General features: G+C 38.0%; 1 protein-coding gene across 1 annotated transcript in view; it reads right to left on the reverse strand.

Annotated features, from left to right (window-relative positions):
• The window catches only part of LOC118841852 (liver carboxylesterase 1-like), a 72,099-nt gene that overhangs the window by 24,943 nt on the left and 23,525 nt on the right, over positions 1-23,631 (reverse strand). The window contains exons 4-8 of the mRNA XM_036749516.1: positions 19,768-19,901; positions 13,724-13,877; positions 10,602-10,706; positions 10,180-10,284; positions 8,304-8,342 (exon numbers count right to left, since the gene is read on the reverse strand). Coding sequence (XP_036605411.1) covers positions 8,304-8,342; positions 10,180-10,284; positions 10,602-10,706; positions 13,724-13,877; positions 19,768-19,901 — 537 coding nt within the window. The remainder of the gene's footprint in view (positions 1-8,303; positions 8,343-10,179; positions 10,285-10,601; positions 10,707-13,723; positions 13,878-19,767; positions 19,902-23,631) is intronic.

The following is a 23,631-nucleotide window of genomic DNA, read 5'->3' on the forward strand; positions in this document are numbered from 1 at the left end:
ATAATAGTCATGTTGTTGAAGAATAACTATATTTCCCTCCATCCTATGCCTTCCCTCCTTTACTCAATTTTGTCCTTTGACCTTGTCCTTTTAAAAAATGTTTGCTTCTGTTAACTCTACCCCAATCTACCCTCCCTTCTATCATCCCCACCCTCTTATCCCCTTCCCCCTACTTTCCTGTAGGGTAAGATACCCGGTTGAATGTGTACATTGTTCCCTCCTTAAGCCAAATTCGATGAGAGTAAGGGTCACTCATTCCCCTTCAGGCGCCCCTTTTTCCCTTCCATTATAACAGCTTTTCTTGCGTCTTTTAGGTGAGACAATTTCTCCCATTCCATCTCCCTTTCTCCTTCTCCCAATATATTCCCCTCTCACCCCTTAATATTTTTTAGATATAATTACTTCATATTCAACTCACCCTGTGCCCTCTGTCTGTATATCTATGTGTATATTCCCTTCAACTACTCTAATACTGCGAAAGGTCTCATGAATTACAAATATCATCTTTCCATGTTGGAATGTAAACAAAACAGTTCAACTTTTGTAAATCCCTTATGATTTCTCTTTCCTATTTACCTTTTTATGCTTCTCTTGATTCTTGTATTTGAAAGTCAAATTTTCCATTCAGCTCAGGTCTTTTCATCAAGAATGCTTGAAAGTCTTCTATTTCATTGAAAATACATTTTCCCCCTAGAAGTATCATACTCAATTTTGCTGGGTATGGGATTCTTGGTTTTAATCCTATTTCCTTTCACCTTCAGAATATCATATTCCAATCCCTTTTATCCCTTAATGTAGAAGCTGCTAGATATTGTGTTATCCTGATTGTGTTTCCACAGTACTTGAATTGTTTCTTTCTAGCTGCTTGCAACCTTTTCTCCTTGACCTGGTAACTGTGGAATTTGGCTAAAATATTCCCAGGAGTTTTCATTTTGGGATCTTTTTCAAGAACTGATCAGTGGATTCTTTCCATTTCTATTTTACCCTCTGGTTCTGGAATATCAGGGCAGTTTTCCTAGATAATTTCTTGAAAGAAGATGTCTAGGCTCTCTTTTTTAATAATGGCTTTCAGGTAGTCCATTAATTTTTAAATTATATCTCCTGGATCTATTTCCAGGTCAGTGGGTTTTTCCAGTGAGATATTTCACATTGTCTTCTACTTTTTTTTTTCATTCTTGTGGTTCTGTTTTATAAATTTTATGATTTCTCACAAATTCATTAGCTTTCATTTGCTCTCAAGCCAATATAATAAAAATGACAATTTTGCCAAAATTAATTTACTTATTCAGTGCCACACCAATCAAACTACCAAAAAATTATTTTACAGAGCTGGATAAAATAATAACTAAATTCATCTGGAAAAAACAAAACGTCCAGAATATCAAGAGAATCAATGAAAAAAGTGCTATGGAAAATGGCCTAGCCATGTCAGATATTAAACTGTATTATAAAAAAGCAGTCATCAAAACTACTTGATACTGGCTAAGAAACAGAGTTGTGGATCAGTGGAAGAGGTTAGGTATACAAGATGCAGTAGTCAATGACAATTTACTCTTTGATAAACCCAAAGAATCCAGGTTCTGGGTTAAGAATTCATTATTTCAAAAGCACTGCTGGGAAAATGGAAACAGTATGGCAGAAACTGGGCATAGATCAATATCTTATACCATATAGCAAAATAAAGTAAAAATGCATTCATGATTTAGGAATTAAGGCTGTTACTATAAGCAATTTGGGAGAGTAAGGAATAGTGTACCTGTCAGATTTATGGGAAAGGGAGGAATTCATGACCAAACAATTGATAGAGAGTGTTACAAAATGGAAAATGGATAATTTCAATTATGTTAAATTTAGTTTTGGTACAAACAAAGCCAATGTAACCAAGATTAGGAGGGAAGCAGAAAATTGGACAGAATCTTTACAACCAGTATCTCTGACAAAGGCCTCATATCTAAAACTTTCAGAGAACTGAGTCAAATTTATAGGAATGCTTCATTTAAATTTTTAAGGCACTATTATCTTCAGGGAGCTTTTGGACCTCCTTTTCCATTTGGTCAATTCTGTTTTTTAAAGCATTCTCCTCTTCACTGACTTTTTGGACCTCTTTTGCCATTTAGGTTAGTCTATTTTTTTTTTAAATGCAATTTATTTATTTAACATATTTGGTTTTCAGCATTGATTTTCACAACATTTTGAATTACAAATTTTCTCCCCATTTCTACCCTCCCCCCCACTCCAAGATGGCTTATATTCTGGTTGCCCTGTTCCCCAGTCAGCCCTCCCCTCTATCACCCCCCTCCCCTCTCATCCCCTTTTCCCTTCCTTTCTTGTACGGCAAGATAAATTTCTACACCCCATTGCCTGTGTATCTTATTTTTTAGTTGCATACAAAAACTTTTTTTGTTTTTGAACATCTGATTTTAAAACTTTGAGTTCCAAATTCTCTTTCCTCTTTCCTTCCCACCCACCCTCCCTAAGAAGTTGAGCAATTCAACCTAGGCCACACATGTATTATTATGTATAACCCTTCCACAATACTCATGATGTGAAAGGCTAACTACATTTTGCTCCTTCCCAACCCATCCAGCTTTATTGAATTTTCTCCCTTGACCCTGTCCCCTTTCCAAAGTGTTTGTTTTGATTACCTCCACCCCCATCTGTCCTCCCCTCCATCATCCCCCTCCCCCCCGCCTTTTATTTTTTTTTTTTTATCTTCCTCCCTCTTCTTTCCTGTGGGGTAAGATACCCAACTGAGTATGTATGGTATTCCCCCTCAGGCCAAATCTGATGACAGCAAGGTTCACTCATTCCCCCCACACCTGCCCTCTCCCCTCCTCCCATAGAACTGCTTCCTCTTGCCACCTTTATGGGAGATAATCCACCCCATCCTATCTCTCCCTATCTCCCTCTATCAGTATGTTACTCTCTCATCCCTTAATTTCATTTTATTTCTTTTAGATATCTTCCCTTCATCTTCAACTCACCTATGTCTGCTCTCTCTTTTACATATATATATATATATACATACATATAAACACACACATATATATATACATACATACACATACATACATATACACATAGATATATACATACATACACATTCACTTATATATATACATAAACATATATATATATATATATATGCATATTCCCTTCAACTACCCTAATACTGAGGTCTCATGAATCATACTCATCATCTTTCCATGTAGTAATGTAAACAAAACAGTTCAACTTTAGTAAGTCCCTTGCAATTTCCGTTTCTTGATTACCTTTTCATGCTTCTCTTGATTCTTGTGTTTGAAAGTCAAATTTTCTATTCAGTTCTGGTCTTTTCACTGAGAAAGCTTGAAAGTCCTCTATTTTATTGAAAATCCATATTTTGCCTTGGAACATGATACTCAGTTTTGCTGGGTAGGTGATTCTAGGTTTTAATCCTAGCTCCATTGACCTCCGGAATATCGCATTCCAAGCCCTTCGATCTCTTAATGTAGAAGCTGCCAGATCTTGGATTATTCTGATTGGGTTTCCACAATATTCAAATTGTTTCTTTCTGGCTGCTTGCAGTATTTTCTCCTTGATCTGGGAGCTCTGGAATTTGGCAACAATATTCCTAGGAGATTTCTTTTTGGGATCTATTTGAGGAGGCGATCAATGGATTCTTTCAATTTCTATTTTGCCCTGTGGCTCTAGAATATCAGGGCAGTTCTCCTTGATAATTTCCTGAAAGATGGTATCTAGGCTCTTTTTTTGATCATGGCTTTCAGGTAGTCCAATAATTTTTAAATTATCTCTCCTGGATCTATTTTCCAGGTCAGTGGTTTTTCCAAGGAGATATTTCACATTGTCTTCCATTTTTTCATTCCTTTGGTTCTGTTTTATAATATCCTGATTTCTCATAAAGTCACTAGCTTCCACTTGCTCCAATCTAATTTTTAAAGTAGTATTTTCTTCAGTGGTCTTTTGGACCTCCTTTTCCATTTGGCTAATTCTGCCTTTCAAGGCATTCTTCTCCTCATTGGCTTTTTGGAGCTCTTTTGCCATTTGAGTTAGTCTGTTTTTTAAGGTGTTGTTTTCTTCAGTGTATTTTTCAGTATTTTTTTGGGTCTCCTTTTGCAAGTCATTGACTTGTTTTTCATGGTTTTCTCGCATCCTTCTCATTTCTCTTCCCAATTTTTCCTCTACTTCCCTAACTTGCTTTTCCAAATCCTTTTTGAGTTCTTCTATGGCCTGGGGCCAGTTCATGTTTTTCTCGGAGGCTTTTGTTGTAGGCTCTATGACTTTGTTGTCTTCTTTAGGCTGTATGTTTTGTTCTTCTTTGTCACCAAAGAAAGAATCCAAAGTCTGAGACTGAATCTGGGCGCGTTTTCGCTGCCTGGCCATATTCCCAACCAACTAACTTGACCCTTGAGTTTTTCAGGGGGGTATGACTGCTTGTAGACTTACGAGTTCTATGTTCTACGTTTGGGGGGGAGGTGCCAGCTCTGTCAGAGCCGCACTCCTCCTTCCCCAAGGACCCCCAGTCCAGACTGGGCTTAGATCTTCAGCAGGCTGTTGCACTCCTGCTCTGATCCGCCACTTAATTCCTCCTACCAGGTGGGCCTGGAGCCGGAAGTAACAACAGCTGTAGCTGCCCCACCTCCGCTGCCCCAGGGGCTGGAAGCCAAACCTCGAACTCCTTCTACTCCCGCAGCTTTTCCCACTAACGTTCTCTGCAGTCTTTGGTGTTTGTGGGTCGAGGGGTCTGGTAACTGCCGCAGCTCACATATTTAGGGTGCTAGGGCCCCCTCCGCCTGGCTTCTGGTCTGGATCGTCCACGCCGCTCAGGCTGGGCTCTGCTCCACTCCGTTCCCAGCTCCCAGCTCCCAGCTCCCAGCTCCGTGTGGAATAGACCTCACCCGGAGACCATCCAGGCTGTCCTGGGCTGGAGCCCTGCTTCCCTCTGCTGTTCTGTGGGTTCTGCCGTTCTAGAATTGGTTCAGAGCCATTTTCATAGGTTTTCGGAAGGACTCGGGTACGGAGCTCACTCTAGTCCGTGCTTACCAGCCGCCATCTTGGCTCCGCCCCTCGGTTAGTCTATTTTTAAGGTGTTATTTTCTTCAGTATGTTTTGGGGTCTCCTTTAGCAATCTGTTGACTTGTTTTTCACAATTTTCTTGCATGCCTCTCATTTCTTTTCCCAATTTTTCCTCTATTTCTCTTACTTGATTTCTAAAATCCTTTTTGAGCACTTCCATGGCCTCTTGTGAATTCATATTTTTCTTGGAGGCTTTGGATGCAGGATCTTTGACTTTGTTGTCTTCTTCTGACAATATGTTTTGATATTCTTTGTCACGAAAGTAAGATTCTACAGTCTGAGTATTTTTATGCTGTATGCTTATTTTCTCAGCCAATTACTTGACTTTTGACCTCTTTGTCAAGGTATGACTTTGCTTCCAGAGTGGGGAATGCTCTGTCCCAACTTCAGGGATTTTGTGCTGCTGTTTTCTGAGCTGCTTGTAGGCACCTGTAAATTTTCAGTTCTTTTGAGGTGGTATGGTCCAAGGACAGGTGTTTGCTTCTCTCCTGGCCTGTGCTCTTGGGTACGAATGATTTCAAGCACTCTTTTCTGCCTTGGAAATGCTAGGAAGACTCCCTCTGCCCAGCCACCACCAGCTCTGACACACCAGTGATCCTCCTTACCACAGGACGACAAACCAGGACTATTATTCAGATCCAAGCAGGGCAAAACATGAGAATCCTACCTCAGTGACAACAAAGAGATCCCTGTACTCCCACTCTGATTAGCTGCTTGATTCCCCCCACAGTCTGTTTGTCTGGAACACAGGAAGCAGCAACTACTGTTACCCCAGAGCTGGGGCCAGACTGTTCCCTTCTCTCATCCAGGCCCAACAGAGTTTTCCCATTGGCCCACTAAGTTGTCTTTGAGAAGTCTGGAAACTGCCACAGATCATTGATTCAATGTCCTGAGGCCTGCCCTACCTAGTCTGCTCCAGCCTGATCTGTGCTGGGTACAGCCCATGCTGGGTTGTGCTCTGTTCCCAGCATGGTGCTATAGACCATTCCCAGTGACCACTCAGGCCATCCTGGGCTGGAGAATTGTTTCACTCTGTCATTTCACCATTTCTGTAACTCTAGAATATGTTTAGAGTCATTTTTACAGGTGTTCGGAGGGATTTGGGGGAGAGGTCAAGCAAGTCCCTGCTTATACTCTGCCATCTTGGCTCTACTCCCAAGAATAAATTCCGAAATAGAGTGTGGAGAAGGTATTTTCAGATAGCAGTGTATCTGAAAAAGGTCTGAGGACTTTTTCCAAGGTTGATAGAAATTGGCCAAAGGATGTGGAAATCAAAAAACCTAGTGTTATATTGTGCTGCATAAAGAGAAGCATGGTTTCCAATAACCTGGAGTTGTACATTCATTAGACCTCTTGTAGAGTATTTTGTTCAGTTGTGCATGTCATAGTTTACAAAGAACATTGTTGAGTTGAAGGGCAGCTAGGAGTATCAACAATAATTGTAAAATACTTTAAATCAATATGATATAAAAATTGGTTGAAGACACTGAACATATTTTGCTTGCAAGAGATAAGACTTTGAGGAATTCTAATGGTAACCATGCTCTAGTATATGGATAACTGTCTGGTAGAAGAGGAGAGTAAAATCAGAAACAACAATTGGACTTTGCAAACATAAATGATTTAGATGTCATGTCAGGAAAAAAAATCATAATAATTATATCTGTCAAAAATTCAAATGGGCTTCCTTGGCTGTAATAGGTTCTCCCTTAGTGGAGGTCCTCAAGAAGAGGTTATACAGCTTTTCAGATTATAGTGAGGATTCCTTTCAGGGTTGAACTAGAAGGGTGCTAAGGGCTTCCCAACTATTAAATTCTGTGATTTCATGAATCAAGGAAGAAAATTGTCCATGTTATAAGTAAATCACTTTCTCATTAACAAATCACATCAACATAGATTATTTCATTTGATTCTCACGACACTTTAGATTTAGACTCTTATACCCCATTATTTTATAGATGAGCAACGTGAGGCTCAAAGGGCTTATAGAAATCAAAGGACACAGAACAATAATGGATCTTGAAGATGATGGAGTCAAACTTTCTTGTTCACCAAACATTACATTCTATAGGTATTTATCAAGTACCTATAAATATATGCTAGTTACACATAAATGCCAGAATCAGAACTCAAACAATCTTTGCCCTTAAGAAACTTTCATTTTTATCTATAAAGTAAAAAAAAAACAACTCTGCATCTCTTTCTTTTTCAGATAAATAAATTGAGGCTCCAAGAGGAGACAGTATCATAGATTAATCCCAGTTTTCCTGATTCCTAATCCATGATACTTTCCATGATAGAATGCTGCTACCAATGTAAACCAGACTGCACAAGTACACTTTCAGTTTAATATGGCCACTGAATCAAAAAAAGAAAGAAATTACATCATGTACAAACTAGGGCTTAATACAGTCATGGAGTGAGGAGCTGGAATGATTCAGAAGTCTATACATAGAGATCATGGGCTCAAAGGAATTTATTATGATAGAGTAATTAGTCAAAGAGGACTCCATGGAACAATTGTAATTTTAGGAAGAGATTAAAGAAAAGACTGGGCCAACTAGCTTTAAAGTGATGGTGGTGTGAAAGGTAGGACTAGGGAGAACCTTGATTACTGCTGAACAAAGTGTACAAGGTTTGGATTCTCAGAGAGCCAGTCACTCTAAACACTTTCTGTTTAATAATTAGTCCAAAGCTAAGGCCTCCTATATCAGTTACAAGCATCTCCTTATAGGGTATACAAGGGAAATAGGAAACTAAGTAGATTAATATAGATCTTCATTGCCTAGATCCTTGGCCTTTAATCTGAGAGGTATGGAGGGCATCATTGGCCCAGCTTAAGTATTTTCCTAGCGCAGAATGTTTTTCAACCTTAAGCTAGTAATTTGGATACACAAAGTTACTTTTGGCTATCTTTATCTTCAGGGCTATTTTAGTAGGCAGGAAAGAAGAAGTGAGATGAAACTGTATCAACATTTCTTAACCTGTCTTCCATGAACTTTTTAAAAATACTTTGATAACTGTTTTTCAGTGTAATTGGTTTCCCATATAATCATGCACAGCTAGTAAGCATCTGAGGCCAGATTTAAACTCAGAAAGATGAATGTTCCTGACTCCAGGTCTCACACTATATCCATTGTGCCACCTAGCTGCCCTTCGTGTTTAACTAGAAATTAAAGGAGCCAAAAGTTGTGAAGTCTGCAATTAAAACAATAAGAATACCTTACCTCTGTGGGGTCTCCTAGGAAATCCAGGTGGAATAAATCCTGTGAAAGCAAACAAAAGAAGGATGGGAGAAAAGACTTCCCAGAAAGAGCTGATCTTGCTTCTTCCCTTGATAATCAGATTCATTCTCATGGTATTCTCAAGAAGATCCACAGAAAAGAAGTGCACAGGGCTTCTGGGACCCTATATAGCCTAGCAAAGCCAAGCTGTAAGAGCCATAAAAAGAGTAACAAGGAGTCTAGGAAACCAAGCTTGGAGTCAAGTGATAATCCCTCTTACCTCACCCTAGCCCATCCTTTCTGGGGTGGAGTGGGGAGGGGAAGGTAAATTGCAAGGTAAACTGTCTTAGAAATAAAAAAAAATGGTGGCACTTTTTTTTACTGTCCAATCTTTCATAGCCCATGCCTACTCTCCAGAACATACTGCCTCCATTCCAAGACAAATTGGGGAGAAAGGACAGTATCATCTATTTTAACACATCGGAAGAGTCTAAGTTCTACGTCACTACAGTCTCCAAATTCTCCAAAGTCAGGGGTGGGGAACCTGCAGCCCCAAGGCCACACGTGGTGCTCTCTAGGTCCTCAAATGTAGTTCTTTGACTGAATCCAAACTTCACAGAACAAATCCCCTTATTTAAATGATTTGTTCCACAAAACTTGCACTTAATCAAAAGGTCATACCCAAGAACCTAAGACCTAAGTTCTTCATCTGTCCCTGACAAACTGGTTTCAATATACAAAGCAGAGAATTATAGCAATTATGCAAGTCATTCTAGGTGCAACAAACTACTTTGGCTTCACTTGCCTGGGCAATCTTCCCAAATTGTTTGGGATTTCAGTGAATCTAAATAAATATCCCAAGGTTGCATTATGTTCTTCACGTATCTTAGTCCTGGGCTAGATTAACTTCATGCAGAAAGCCAGAGAAATCCCTGGGAGGATGACCCATGTGGTAAACATTCCTTTTTCTAAGGAAAGCAACAATTCATCAGGTTCTCCAAAACTTTAGGGTCCACAGGCAACTGCTCTGCCTCCTCCCTTACCTTAGTCATAATTATAAAAAAAATTCTCAGAAATACTTGATTCTATGGTATCAGTGAGTACAGAGGACCTAGACACTTGAGATCAGGGAGATGGACATAAGAAATGAAACTCAGAAAACACATCATGACTAGATGATTTTCAAATTAACTACGATGAAATAAAGTGACTTTTGTTAAAATTGGAGCTGTAAGGCTAATTGGAACTATAGTATAAGGAAATCAGGGCTTTTTCTTTTGGAGGGGTGGGCAGGGCAGGGCAATTCAGGTTAAGTGACTTGCCCAAGGTCACACAGCTAGTGTGTCAGGTGTCTGAGGCCAGGTTTGAACTCAGGTCCTCCTGACTCCAGGGTGCTGCGCCACCTAGCTGCCCCAAAATCAAGGATTTTTCAAATAATACTATAATTTATATAATGTTGACAATACTTAGCATCCTTCAAAAGAGAAACAACCAAGCCTAGCATCCAGTTAACAAAAATAAATGGGGAAAATAGGAAGCTACTAGATGGTATGCTAATTGCATTGTAGGAAGTATGCACTTTTCTAATGAGGAGCAACATTCAGCACTCCACATCTAGCCATGACATTTTCTTTCTGCACATGATATTGAGGTTTGAAGGAGGATTTTCCTCTGTTTCCACTAAGTGTCATGATTTGCCAACTATTGTCTCTAATGAAAACACCCTCCCCAACAAAATACAGCTACCTATAATTCTGGAGATTAGAGTATCTCAGCCATGGAGACAATTCATGTTCCTTTGGCGAACTTGAGAGACCAAGTAATCAAATACAATAAAAATTGTTCAAGGGAAGTACATAAGAGTTATAAGGTTACCTACCAACTTCTGAGTTATATTTACGATCTCTTCCTCTGTCTTCTGCCGCATACAGTGAACCATGATGGCTGATGTCGTTGTTTTACATCCAGCAAAAGTGGCTATTTTCTGCAACAAAATAAAACAAGGAACACTTTTTTGGCTATCAGCCTATGTGGATAGAATAGATCTATCAAAACCATGGTGTGAGTGGATGAGGAACAACTTGGTATATCAAGAATGTGATGGATCTGGACTCAAGAAGACTTGAGGTTAAATTCTGGCTTTGTTCCCTTGATTTTGACATGATGTAGGTAAGTTACTTTCCCACTCAGGGCTTCAATTGAGGTGGTTAGTTGCTCTCCAGTGTCCCTTCCAGCTTTAACTCCTCTCATTATATAAATGGAGACAAGTTTTTGTAATGGCATATAATAAAAGGAACCTACTTCAGCAGCTGGTTTGATGTTGGAACTAAAAAGAGATTCCATAAAGAGAACCCCACTCTGGGAAATGGCCCGGTGGAAGAGATTCTCAGTCAAAGGAGACAGCATCTGAGAGAAAAACAGAGGGGATATAAAATTATAATTGAAGAACAGAATTGTAATTAGGGTAGAACAACCACCTCTTTGTCCTAGGGCATTAAAGGTAAAGCTTACTGAAAAATTCTATCTTTCTTCACTAGAATAACACAGTAACAACAACAACTAAGCTTAGCACTTAGTTACTAAAAAAATAGATAAAATAGAGACAGAGAGGCCTCAGTACAGTGTAAGAAGACCAGCCTTGGAGTAAGAAAACTGTGATTCTTGTTCTTCCCCTGATACCCACTGGCTCTGTGACCCTGGACAAGGAACAACTTATTAGTACCCTCAGGGAGTTCTCAACTATAAGTTACAGAATAATTGCTGATTTGCATTTTTCTCATCAGTAGATCCCTACTCTCATGAAATTACAGAATTGACAAAAAAAGTTAAAATAAGAAACCACCAGAGGGCATACTTCCTCTTGTTGACTAGCACACCCCATTCTTGCTTCCCCACTCCTCTTAATAGAGCCCTTTTCAATAGTAGCTTCTGATGTATCTGTTTACATTTTGTTTTCTTTCACTAGAATGAAAACTTGAAAGATCAAACTGTTTCCTTTTGTCTTTGTATACCAGTACCACGCATAGTGCCTTGTACATAGGTTAAATTGAATAAGTGCTTATAGAATGAAGACATGAGTATGCCAGGATCTGCCCTTTCACAAGGAGTTTTATCCCTAGCAACTACCCTTCCCTCAAATTTTTCTAAAAATATTAATTTGAGGATACATTTTATGCTACTTAATCCAGGTGTCTTCCTGGATTTGCAAGCAACACAAAAGAAACAATTCAAGTATTGTGGAGAATCAATCAGGATAACACAAGATCTAGCAGCTTCTACTTAAAGGGATCGCGGGGCTTGGAATAGGATATTTTGGAGGTCAAGGGAGCTAGGATTAAAACCAAGAATCACCTACCAAGTAAAACTGAGTACAATACTTCTTGGGGAAAAATGGATTTTCAATGAAATACTGGACTTTCAAACATTCTTGATGAAAAAGACCAGAGGTAAATAGAAAATCTGGCTTTCAAACAGAAGAATCAAGAGAAGCATGGAAAGCTAAAGAGGGAAGAGAAATCATAAGGGACTTATTAAAACTGAACTCTTTCCATTACTACATGGAAAGATAAGATTTGTAACTCATGAGACATTTCTCAGTTTTAGGGTAGTTGCAGGGAATATATGTATATACAGAGGGGATAGGGTAAGCTGAATATTAAGTGATAGTATCTTAAAATAAAACTAAGGCATAAGAGAGGAATATATTGGGAGGAAAAAGGGAGAGATAGAATGGAGTAAATTATCTTACATAAAAGAGGCAAGAAAAAGCTATTATGATAGAAGGGAATAGAGGGGAGGGGAGAGGGAATGAATGAATCTTACTCTCATCAGATTTGACTTAAGGAGGGAAAAATACATACATTTGATTGGGTATTTTACCCTGTAGGAAAGTAGGGGAAGGGGATAAAAGGGGTAAGGATTAATAGAAGGGAGTACAGATTGGGGGAGGAGTTAGTCAGAAGCAAACACATTTGAAAAGGGACAGGGTCAAAGGAGAAAATTGAATAAATGAGGGATGGGATAGGATGGAGGGGAATACAGTTAGTCTTTCACAACATGACTATCATGGAAGTATTTTGCATAATGACACATGTATAACCTATATTGAAGTGCTTGCCTTCTCAAGGAGCATGAGTGGGGAAGGAAGAAGGGAGAGAATTTGGAACTCAAAGTTATAAAAACAAATTTAAAAAATTATTTTTACATGCAACTTGGAAATAAGATATACAGGCAATGGTTTATAGAAATCTATCTTGCTCTGCAAGAAAGTGAGGGGAAAGGGGATGGGGGGGATTGTGGTGATAGAAGGGAAGGCAGACTGGAGAAAGGGGCAATCAGAATGCAAGCCATCTTGGGATGGGGGGGGAAGGCTAAAGATGGGGAGAAAATTTGTAAATCTAAATCTTGTGGATATGAATGTTGAAAACTAAATTAAATAAATTAATCTTTAAAAAAAGCAGAAAATCAAGAGAATACTATATTATATTAATCTAGTAAGGAGAGATCAAAGAGGTCAAGAAGGATAGAGATTGAGCAAAGACCATCAGACCTGACAATTAAGATATCTTTGGGAACATGGTAGAAAGAAGCTTCAGTATAGTAATTAGGTTAGAATCCAGATTATGGAAGACCTTAGTATATAGTGAGAGGAGAGAAATCAAAAGCATCAAATAAAGAAGTTTTTCAAGCTGAGAAGAGGAAGAGATTATAGGATGATAGTTTTCGGAGATGGTGGGATCAAGTGAGAGACTTGTTTTTAGGATACAGGGTCATGTGGTAATTTTTGTAAGCAGTAAGGAAGGAGTTAGTATATAGAAACTGAAGATTAGAGAGAGAAGGCTGCTGATAGCAGGGGCAAGAAAAGGTCACTAAAAGATTGGATTACCATTCTAGACTGCTTTATTTCACCTCAAGCTGTTGCTGGCAGACATAATAGTTCTCCTGCTCGCTTTATAAGGTTAAGTTGGGATACCTTAGGGAAACATTGTGTAGATTTTCATAATACTTTCAACAATTTATTGTATGTTGCATGCATAGAAAGAGGACTGGAATTGGAATCTGGAGATGGGCTAAAGTCCAAACTAATATAATTCATGACAGTGAGATGACAGCCACTTCATCTATCTGAACCTCAGTTTCCTCATCTATAAAACTAGAACTATAATGCTTATATTACCTAATTGAGAGTGTGCTGTGAGGAAAGCAATTTTAATGAACTCTAAAAATGTGAGTTGTACTATTGTTATTATAAAAGAACATCATTTTGGAAAATGAGTACATCTGATACCCCCATTCGTTATTAGCTATGTATAATCAGAATCTTGAGTCATGGTCAATTTTGCCCATTTCTAGGGCTCCCACTCTTTGCTAAGATTCATTGGATGTACCTTCCTCAATAAAAGCCTGGCACCCTGAAAACTCACCAGTGCTGAAACACTAAAACCTCCTGCTGACTCTCCAAAGATGGTCACCAAGGTTGGGTCTCCTCCAAAGTTCCCAATGTTCTTCTGGACCCAGCGGAGTGCCGCCACTTGGTCTAAATAACCCCAGTTCCCTCGAGCATGTTCATCTCCAGTGCTACAAGAGTGGAGAGAAGAGGAGAGGAGGGGAGAAAAGGGGAGAGGAGAGAGATGGATTAAAAAAAGAGAGTGACTGTCAGAAAACGAAATAAATCCTGGAGAGGGGTCAGTTAGGATCATGAAATTGAATGCAGCATGGTATAGTGTAGTGGAAAGTGTACTGGGCTGGTGGTAGTCAGGAGAGTGCTAGGTTCAAATCTGACTTGTGATAATACATAACTATGTCATAATGGATCAAAAAACAATCTCCCTGAGCCTCATTTTCCTAATATGTAAAATGTGGATAATACTAGTACCTACATAATGAAGTTGTTGAGAGGCCCAATAGCATAGGTAAAGCACTGAAAATTCTAGCTGCTACTATGAGGAATAATTGTTAATAAGGTATAATACCAAGCCTACATATTTGTGGTGAATCCAGATCAACCTTCCACATTGTTATTTTTGTGTAGTTCCACTTGTCTCATTAGATGTAAGTATTGTGAGGGTGAGATCAAATCTTCTCTGCCTCTCTGAAAAGACCAAATTTATATCCTACCTCTTCCAAGAAGCATGGATGCCAAAACCCATAATGATTTTTCCTTCCTTTGAATTCCAACAACTAAGAATTTGTTTACTTTATGCTCTCCACTTATCAATTAGCATTTTTGTTGTTGTTGATAGTCTTTTTTGTTTACATATTTTTGTTGTCAATTCTTATTGATACTTAATGTACAGTTTTAGTAGGAAGGTAGCATGTTTAGACTTGGCAGAGGCGAACAAAATAGGATTAACTTCATTTTTGAATAAATGGAAAGAGTGCGCTCCAAGTGGTTCACATAACCTTTTGTTTTGCCTTCATATTCCATGCATATCTTTTCTTCAATCAAATAGGCTCTTCAGAGCATGGAGTTTTCATCCATCGAGCCTCCACATCAGTCCTGTGACTGTTTTGGACAGAGTCCATGAAATGGGTTGGTAAAACACAGTATCCCATTCAGGGATATAATGGAAATATATTATAGATAATTTGGTAACTTCATGGCATATTGTCTAGAATAATGGGCTGCAAAGCTGCTCCAGAAAAGATAAAGGAGGGGGGTAATTGACTCCTTGACCCATAATCAGAGAATTAATATTAGCCTGGGCATATTCTTAGTGTTTTGATTGGCTAAGTGTGGATGCTCATTGACTCAGTAGCTATATACTTAAAGAAGGTGAGTGAAAGCATCAAAAATGAAAAGGGTGAATTCATAACCAATGAAAATGAAATTAAAGAAGTTATTAGAAGCTATTTTGCCCAATTAATGCCAATAAATCTGACAATCTAGGAGAAATAGATGAAAATTTACAAGAATATGAATTGCTCAGATTAACAGAAGAAATACTTAAATAAGTATCTTTAAAAAGCGTCTTAGAAAAATAAAGTAAGCAAGCCATAAATGAGCTCCCTAAGGAAAAAAAATACTCCCAGAACCAGATGTATTCAAAGTTGAATTCTACCAAATATTTAAAGAATAATTAATTCCATTGATACATAAACTATTTGGAAAAATAGGCAAAGGAGTCCAACCAAACTTCTTTTACAACACAAATATGGTGCTGAGAACTAAACTAGGAAGAGCAAAAACAGAGAAAGAAAACTCTAGACAATTTCCCTAATGAATATTTATGATATATATATATATATATATATATATATATATATATTATATATGTATACTAGTATACTAGCAAGAAGATTACAGCAATATATCACAAAGATCAAACACTATGATGGCGGAGTGGGAGATTTATACTAGGAATGCAGGGCTGGTTCAATATTAGAAAAACTATCAGCATAATTCACCATATCAATAACAAAAAGAACAGAAATCATATAATTATCTTAGTAGATGCAGAAAAAAAAACTTTTGGCAAAATACAATATTCATTCCTATTAAAAAAGGAAAGCATAGAAATAAATGGAGCTTTCCTCATAATATAAATAGCATCTATCAAAACCTACCAGCAAATGCTATTTGTAATAGGGATAAACTAGAAGCCTTCCCAATAAAATCAGGGGTTAAGGAGATGCCCATTATTGACATCATCATTTAATATCATAGCAGAAATGCTAGCCATAGCAACTAGAGAAGAAAAATAAATTTAAAAAAATAGAATATGCACTGAGGAAACAAAACTACAATATTTTGCAGATAACATGAGAGTATACTTAGAGAATCCTAGAGAATCAACTAAAAAATTAGTTGAAATAATTACTAACAAAGTGCAGCAGGAAGAGATAGAAAGATAAAGTCCATTTAAAATAACTGCAGCCAAATACTTGTGAATCTACTTGCCAAGATAAACTTGTGGATTATATGAATGCAATTGTAAAACACTTTTCACTCAATTAAAGTCAGTTTTAAACAATTGAAGAAATTAATTATTCATGGGTAGGCTAAGCCAAAATAATCAAAATGAAAATTCTCCCCAAACTACTTTACATATTCGGTGGCATCCTAATCAAACTAACAAAAAAATAGAGAGCTAGAAAAAAATAATAAAAATGATAAAAATCATCTGGAATGATAAAAGATAAAGAATATCAAGTGAATCAATGAAAAACAATGTGAAAGAAGGTGGCCTACCAGTACCAGATCTCAAACTGTATTGTAAAGTGATAATCATGAAAACAGTCTGGTACTGGCTAACAAGTAGAATAGTGAAACAGTAGAATAGATTAGGTACACAATACGCAGTAGTAAATAACCATAGTAATGTAGTGTTTGATAAACACAAAATCCAAGTGTTTGGGAACATGGACTCACCATGTGACAAAAATGTCTAGGAAACTTTTAAAACAGTTTTTGGCAAAAATTAAATATGAACCAACATCTCACACCATTTGCCAATATAATGTCAAAAAGGATATATGATTAAGACATCAAGGTAGATACCATAAGCAAAATAGGGAAGCATGGAATATCTAACCATCAAATCCATATGTAAAGGAAGAATTTGAGACAAAGCAAGAGAGAGAGAACATTATAGGAAATAAAATGGATAATTTTGATTATATTAAATTTAAAAGGTTTTGTACAAACAAATCAAATGCAGCAATGTTTAGAAGGAAAGTAGGAAACGGGGGGCGGGGCAGGTTTTATAGCAAGTTTCTCTGATAAGTCTCATTTCTCAAATATGTAGAGAACTGAATCAAATCCCTAAGAATATGAGTCATTCCCAAATTGACAAATGGTCAAAGGATATGAACAGCCAATTTTCAGAAAAAGAAATCAAAGTTATCTATAGTCATATGAAAAAATGCTCTAAATCACTATTGATTAAAGAAATACAAATTAAAACAACTCTGAAGTACTTCCTATCAGATAGTGTAATCTGACAGAAAAAAAGAAATGAGAACTATTGGAGGGGATTGGAAAAGTAGGGACACTAATATACTGGTGGTAGTTGTGAACTGAATCAACGGTTCTGGAGAGTAAAGGGCTATAAAAACTGTACATACCCTTTGATTAAGCAATACCACTACTAGATATGTATTTCAAAGAGATCAAAGAAAAGGAAAAGGATCCATATTTATAACAGCTCTCTTTGTGGTGGCAAAGAATTGGAAATTGAGAGGATGCCCGTCAATTGGGGAATGGTTGAACAAATCATGGCATATGATTGTGCTGGAATGCCATGGTGCTCTAAGGAATGACAAGCTGGTGGGTTTCCAAAAAACCTAGAAAGACTTATGTGAACTGATACAAAGTGAAGTTAGCAGAACTAGGAGAACATCATACATAGTGATAGCAATACTGCATGATCAATTGTAAATTACTTGGCTATCCTGAGCAATACAATGATCTGACATGATTCCAAAGGACTTATGATGAAAAAGTCCGTGCACCTCCACAGAAAGAATTGACAGAGTCTGAATGAAGATAGAAGCATATTTTTTAAACTTTATTTTTTCTCTTTTTGGAGGTATGGGGGGAGTATTTTAGTCTGTGTTTTCTTTTGCAACATGGCTTATATAAAAATATATTTACCATGACTGTACACAAATAACCTATATCAAATTGCTTACCTTCTCAAGGAAGGGGAGGAGTGGGAGGAAGGGAAAGAATTTGGGACTCTTTATGTTTTTTAAGAGAATGTTAAAATTGTTTTTATGTATAATTAGAAAAACATTATTTAAAAATGTTATCTTTTAAAAAAAAATGCCCTTCTCCAGAGGAGAATTTCTTCTTGTCAGGGAGAGAACTTAGTAGTAGTAAATAGGAGCAGAGAGCCCAATGGATGGCCCTGAAGACATCGAGCCCAGCATGTGATAGCAAAGTATATACTGTCCAGCAACCACAAAAATGGTGGAGATTCTGGGAAGAGACATCATTAAGTCCAGCAAAAGGTGGAAACATGACACCCAGCAGAAAAAATGTAGTACCCAAAAGACATGCATCATCTAAGAATAAGTGTTTGTCTATTATGTACTGGGCACCAGAAACAGATAGTTCATATTCCCAAAGAAATTAAGTTGTTTTTTGGTAAAACCATATGGACACATAGAAGTACAAAATATATACAAATCAAAAAAAATTTATTTTGGAGGGGTGAAAGGGCATTAGCTGCTCAGGAGATCAAGAAATGCCCTATGCCAGATCTAGTGTGAGAGTTGAAGGAAGCAATATACTCTGTTCATTAAATTCTGGCATTTAAAACTCAAGACAAACTGATTTCAGCCTACGTGGCCAGACTTTTCTCAAATTACTATCTGGTATATATTCTCTTAGTTCAACTCAATTTTACTATGTCTAACTTTCTTATCCTGTTTTCTCCTATCTCTATGAATTTATTCATGTCATCCTCCATGCCAGGGAAAGATTTTACCACATCACTTAAATATATATTTAAGTGTCTCTTTTGCTTTAGGGCTCAAAGCAGATGCTAATTCCTCAATAAATGGTCCCTTGATACTCTTCCCTCTTAGATTAAAAGGGATCTTTTCCTGCTCAAATTTCTCATAGGATGATTATCTACACCTCTCCTTGGTATTTATCTTGTTCACCTTTGCATTATATTTGCTGCTGTTCAGTCACGTCTTCATGATTCCATTTTTGGTTTTCTTGGCAAAGATACTGGATTGTTTTGCCATTTCCTTCTCTGGCTCATTTTACAGATGAGAAAACTGAAGCAAATAGGATTAAATGACTTGCCCAGGGTGACACAACTAGTATGTGCCTGAGAATGAGTTTGAACTTAGGTCTTCCTGATTCTAGGCCAGGTACTCTATCCACTGCATCATGTAGCTGCCCATATATCATAACTATGTGTTTATTTAGTTCCACCTCCCCCACCCCAAATTAGATTCTAAATTTCTTGGAAGCAAGATGACTGCCATGCCTATCTTGTCTACTCCTCCCATCCCAAATCATGCACATATTAGGCACTTTAATAAATGTTTGTTTAGTTGAATTGCATCATTTATGTATATGAAGTACTCAATATTTAGAGAATGAGTGAATACATAAAAGGTCTTAAATCCATGCTTTTTGAATTGGTTGGATATCCATTTACATTCCTGGCTACATATGGCCAACTGTAGGGCGGCAGTGATATTCATAAAACTTACTTATATACTAATAATTAGCCACTGGACTTACTACAGTGCTTGACCTCAAAGAGATTACATTATAGAAGCATCCTGATAGGCCTATACACATGCCTGATTCTGGGAAAGCAAAGCAGGAAATATAAATATTCTCTGATAGGGTAATATCACTACATATTTTGAGAACCTCTTAAGAACAGTTGCCCTAAGAATCGGAGAATTTCAGAACTAGGGTATACCAATGATTCTAGTAGTAAAAGAAGATTCCCATTTCTTTTTTATGTTGGTTGAATTACCAGACTCCAGATCTTACCTAAAGAACCCAAGGATTCCCAAGCGGTATTGGATGCATACCACTACCACATTTTCAAGGGCTGAGAGGGCCAGTCCATCATAGGTTGAAGCCTCACCCATGTACAAACCCCCTCCATGGATCCATACCATCACCTGAGGAATGAGAGGGGGAAAAACGTTTTGGTCAAAGGAATGTAGAGTTGAAAGAAACCTTAGAAAGTGAATTTCTAAATGACCCAGGCCATATGATCAATGGTAAGCTCTTCACTCATCTCCAAGCCACATTGCTAATATCTTCATGGTACTTACTCTGCCAAGCCATATAAACTTCTCCATTCTGGAAGCTCACTCTACCCCAGGACTACTTTTCACATTGGAAGTACCCTCCTCCCTGAGCCTCTCCCACTGATTGACTTGTTTCTCCTAGGACCTCTGCTTTAAGGAGAAGATCCACACCAGTCATGCCTTCATTCTTCTCTCTGCTTCTTCATCTTCATAGTACTTCTTATACCATGCTCCTCACTGGCACCGCTCACCCCTTTCAGCTCTCTTTTATGTATTAGCATCTTCCCTTGGGATGTAAGTTTCTTGAAGGCAGGGACTTTCTTTCTGCTTGTTTTTGTATTCCCTGTGCTTAGTACAATGCTTGGCACATGGTGAACACATTTTTTCATTTGAATTTTTGATTTGGTATAGTGGAAAGAGAACCAAATGAGGAATCAGGAGTCCTGAGATATGCATCTGGCTCAACCACTAACTTCTTCTCTGACTTGAAGTAAATTAGTTCCTTTCCAAAGTTCTATCTATCTGTAAATTGAAGGATTTGGTCTAAATGATACTTATGGCCCCTTCCATCTCTGATGTTTTGATCCTATGTTTACTCTGAGAGAGGTAGACCCAGAATGAGCAAGAGGAGAAGGAAGGATAATTGAGGTACATTAAAAGGCGTCATCATATTCTCACTTCAGTCTTTATCCATCACAAATATGTCTGTTCATTATGATAGTATACAACAGATTCTCTACTGGTGTATGCACCAGAACTGGTCCTAATTGGCCCATTTAGTCAATCAATTAGCATTTATTAAGTACCACTATGTGCCAAGCACTTGAAAATCATTAGAAATGCAGATTTTGTTGTTGTTGTTGTTGCTCAGTCGTTTCAGACTTGGCTGACTCTTCATGAACGAGTTTGAGGTTTCTTGGCAAAGATACTGGAGTAGTTTGCCATTTCCTTCTCCAGTTCATTTACAGATGAGGAAACTAAGGCAAGCAGGGCTGTGTGACTTGCTCAGAGGCACACACCTAGTAAGTGCTTGAGGACAGATTTGAACTCAGGTCTTCCTGACTCCAGGCCTAGCACTCTATCTACTGTGTGACCTACCAGCTTCCCTAGGAAAGCAAATACAAGTAGAAATAAAACAGACCCTGCCTACAAGGACCTTACATTGTAATGGAGGAGTGTTCGTGCAAATACTAGACTTTTGGACTGTCAGAGTCAAGAGGGACTCCAGAAGACATTTAATGCAAATCCTGTACGTAAGCAGGAATCCTTTCTACAGTATCTCTGATAGGTGGTCACATGTGTGGGTATTGTCGGTGTGAGTATCTATGAGTGTATTTATACATACACAACTCATTGAACACCATCATCACTTAATATTGAATGCTCGTATGTGTGTACAGGCCATAACCAGAAGACGTAGTTTATAAAAATCAATACCCATCAGTCACCAGGTCACTTCTATGGCCACCCTGAAAGATCCTGAGTCTCCACTTTGAGGATGTAGTCTTTCTCCAGCCTTTCAGAGCCTTCCTCAGCAATACTTTCACAAGCCAGGGTTTTGTGTACAATAAAAACTCTTTGGCTTCTGATGTGAAGGCTAGTACTGTGGAAAAACCCAATATTTAAAAGGTTTTTCCTCAATGCTTTGTTCAAAGTACAGTTCAGTGGGGAAAAGATCCATTCCTTCTAAGAAAACCTCTTACAAAGAAGTACTTAGAAAGCATATTCATTGAAAGCAAAGGTTAATTTGGTCAGGCTTTTCATTATCCATTAACCAACAATTAGGAAGGAAAAGAGAATAGATTAAGTCAAGCATACAGACAGGACACTATGTTACTGTCAGGAATGCTGCATATGACTGTGGCCTCCATGCTGTTATTCTGACATTCATTCAGTTTTTGACTATTAGAGAGGGGGAGAGTATAACAGTGTAAACAAACACCCAAACACTAGCTTTAAAATAAGAAAACCTGGGTTTAGATGCCAGCTTGGCCATTTACTATCTGTATGACTTTGGGCAACTGACATTCTTCCTCTTGGCTTCAGTTTTCTCATGTGTAAAATGAGGGGATTAAACTAAATGTCCTCTTAAGTTCCCTTCTATATCTAGATTCTACTGTTATGTTACTAGAGCATGGACCCAGTACGAGGGTATTGGGATTTCTCAGGAAACACCATCTAGTCACTAAAGCAAAACAAATCTGTTCCCTCTTAACATAAAAAGAAGGGTAAAAAGTGGATTGGATAGGGAGAGAAAGAAAAGTACCATTTTATGATGGGGAAAGGTAGAGAAAGTCCTAAGTGCAGCATGGAAAGGAATGAGACATGGCTGGTGTGGCATCCTTAAATGAGGCTCTGGGAGGAGCCATCCATCACAGGCAGAGAACTCAGGGATAGAGGATGCTTCTGATGTATGAATTACAAGTCAACAAGGAGGCTTCAAGATGAAAAGCTGGGGCACAGTGAGGCTGCAGGATAGTAGTGGAAGCCTTGAAGGCATCCTAATTACATCCCTATGCTGATTCTTTTCCTTGATATCACCACTTAGAATGATTTAGCAGAGGTGTTAAGTGGAGGGCTGCATGTGGCCCCCAAAACTCCTGAGTATGGCCTGAACCAGATTAAAATATAATTTGGAAATGTTTAACGAAATAGCTAAATCTATAATACAACATAGATAGTGTTAGTTTGTGGTTTGCTAAATCAAGCAGCTGCAACCCATTTTTATTTGAGTTTGACTCACTGATTTAAAACATCAAAAAGAAAAAAAAAATACCACAGAACAAAGTGCTCCCTCAATCCACCTGATTGATTTGGAGAAGCCAATTTTAGTGGTTAGAAAAAGTGGTACATTTAACATCATTTAAATCAGTTGAAGCAACTAAGGATTTGAGAAGGGTAGGGTGGGACATGACAGCTGAATTTATGTATTAGAAAAGTTTTCATGGAGAAAAGGGATCAGGTTTGTTATCTTCAGTTCATAGGGCTACACTAAGAAAACTGAGAGAAGTTTGTAGAGAAATACATTCCAGATCTATGGAAGAAAAAGTTTCCTAACAAATAAAGCTGTCCCTCTGTAAAATGTCCTTGATTAGTAGAGAGAAGTCTTCAAGCAGAGGATGGATGACTATTTGTCTGGTACATTATAGAGAAGATTCCTATGTAGCTATGCATTACCTTAGATAACTTCTAAGGTCTTTCTAACTTGGAAATAATGTAGCTGGATTAAATGAGAGAAACCTGGGTGATTAGAGGACTCAATATTCTCCACATGAGGATTAACTAAAGGTATAAGATGATTAGCTTAGCTAAAGCAGGCTCAGGGGGATCATGGTCGCTGTCTTCAAATATCTGCCCACAGCTGCTTGGTCCTAGAGAACAGAACTGAACCCCAAGGAATCTTGAAAGGAGGAAGATAGAGGAAGGAATGTCCTTACTTAACAGCCTAGTGTGTACCAAGTACTGTGTTAACAGGTGCATTAGGCAAAACTAAAAGACTTTCTAAAGTCATAGAGTCTGACCACTAGGAACAGGATATCAAAGCATTGCTAGCCCCTCTAGACCAAGGGCTGCTTCCCTGTTGTCTTGTGCTGTAGAT

This window comes from Trichosurus vulpecula, chromosome 3 (genome assembly GCF_011100635.1).
Source record: "Trichosurus vulpecula isolate mTriVul1 chromosome 3, mTriVul1.pri, whole genome shotgun sequence".
Classification (NCBI taxonomy): Eukaryota; Metazoa; Chordata; class Mammalia; order Diprotodontia; family Phalangeridae; genus Trichosurus; species Trichosurus vulpecula.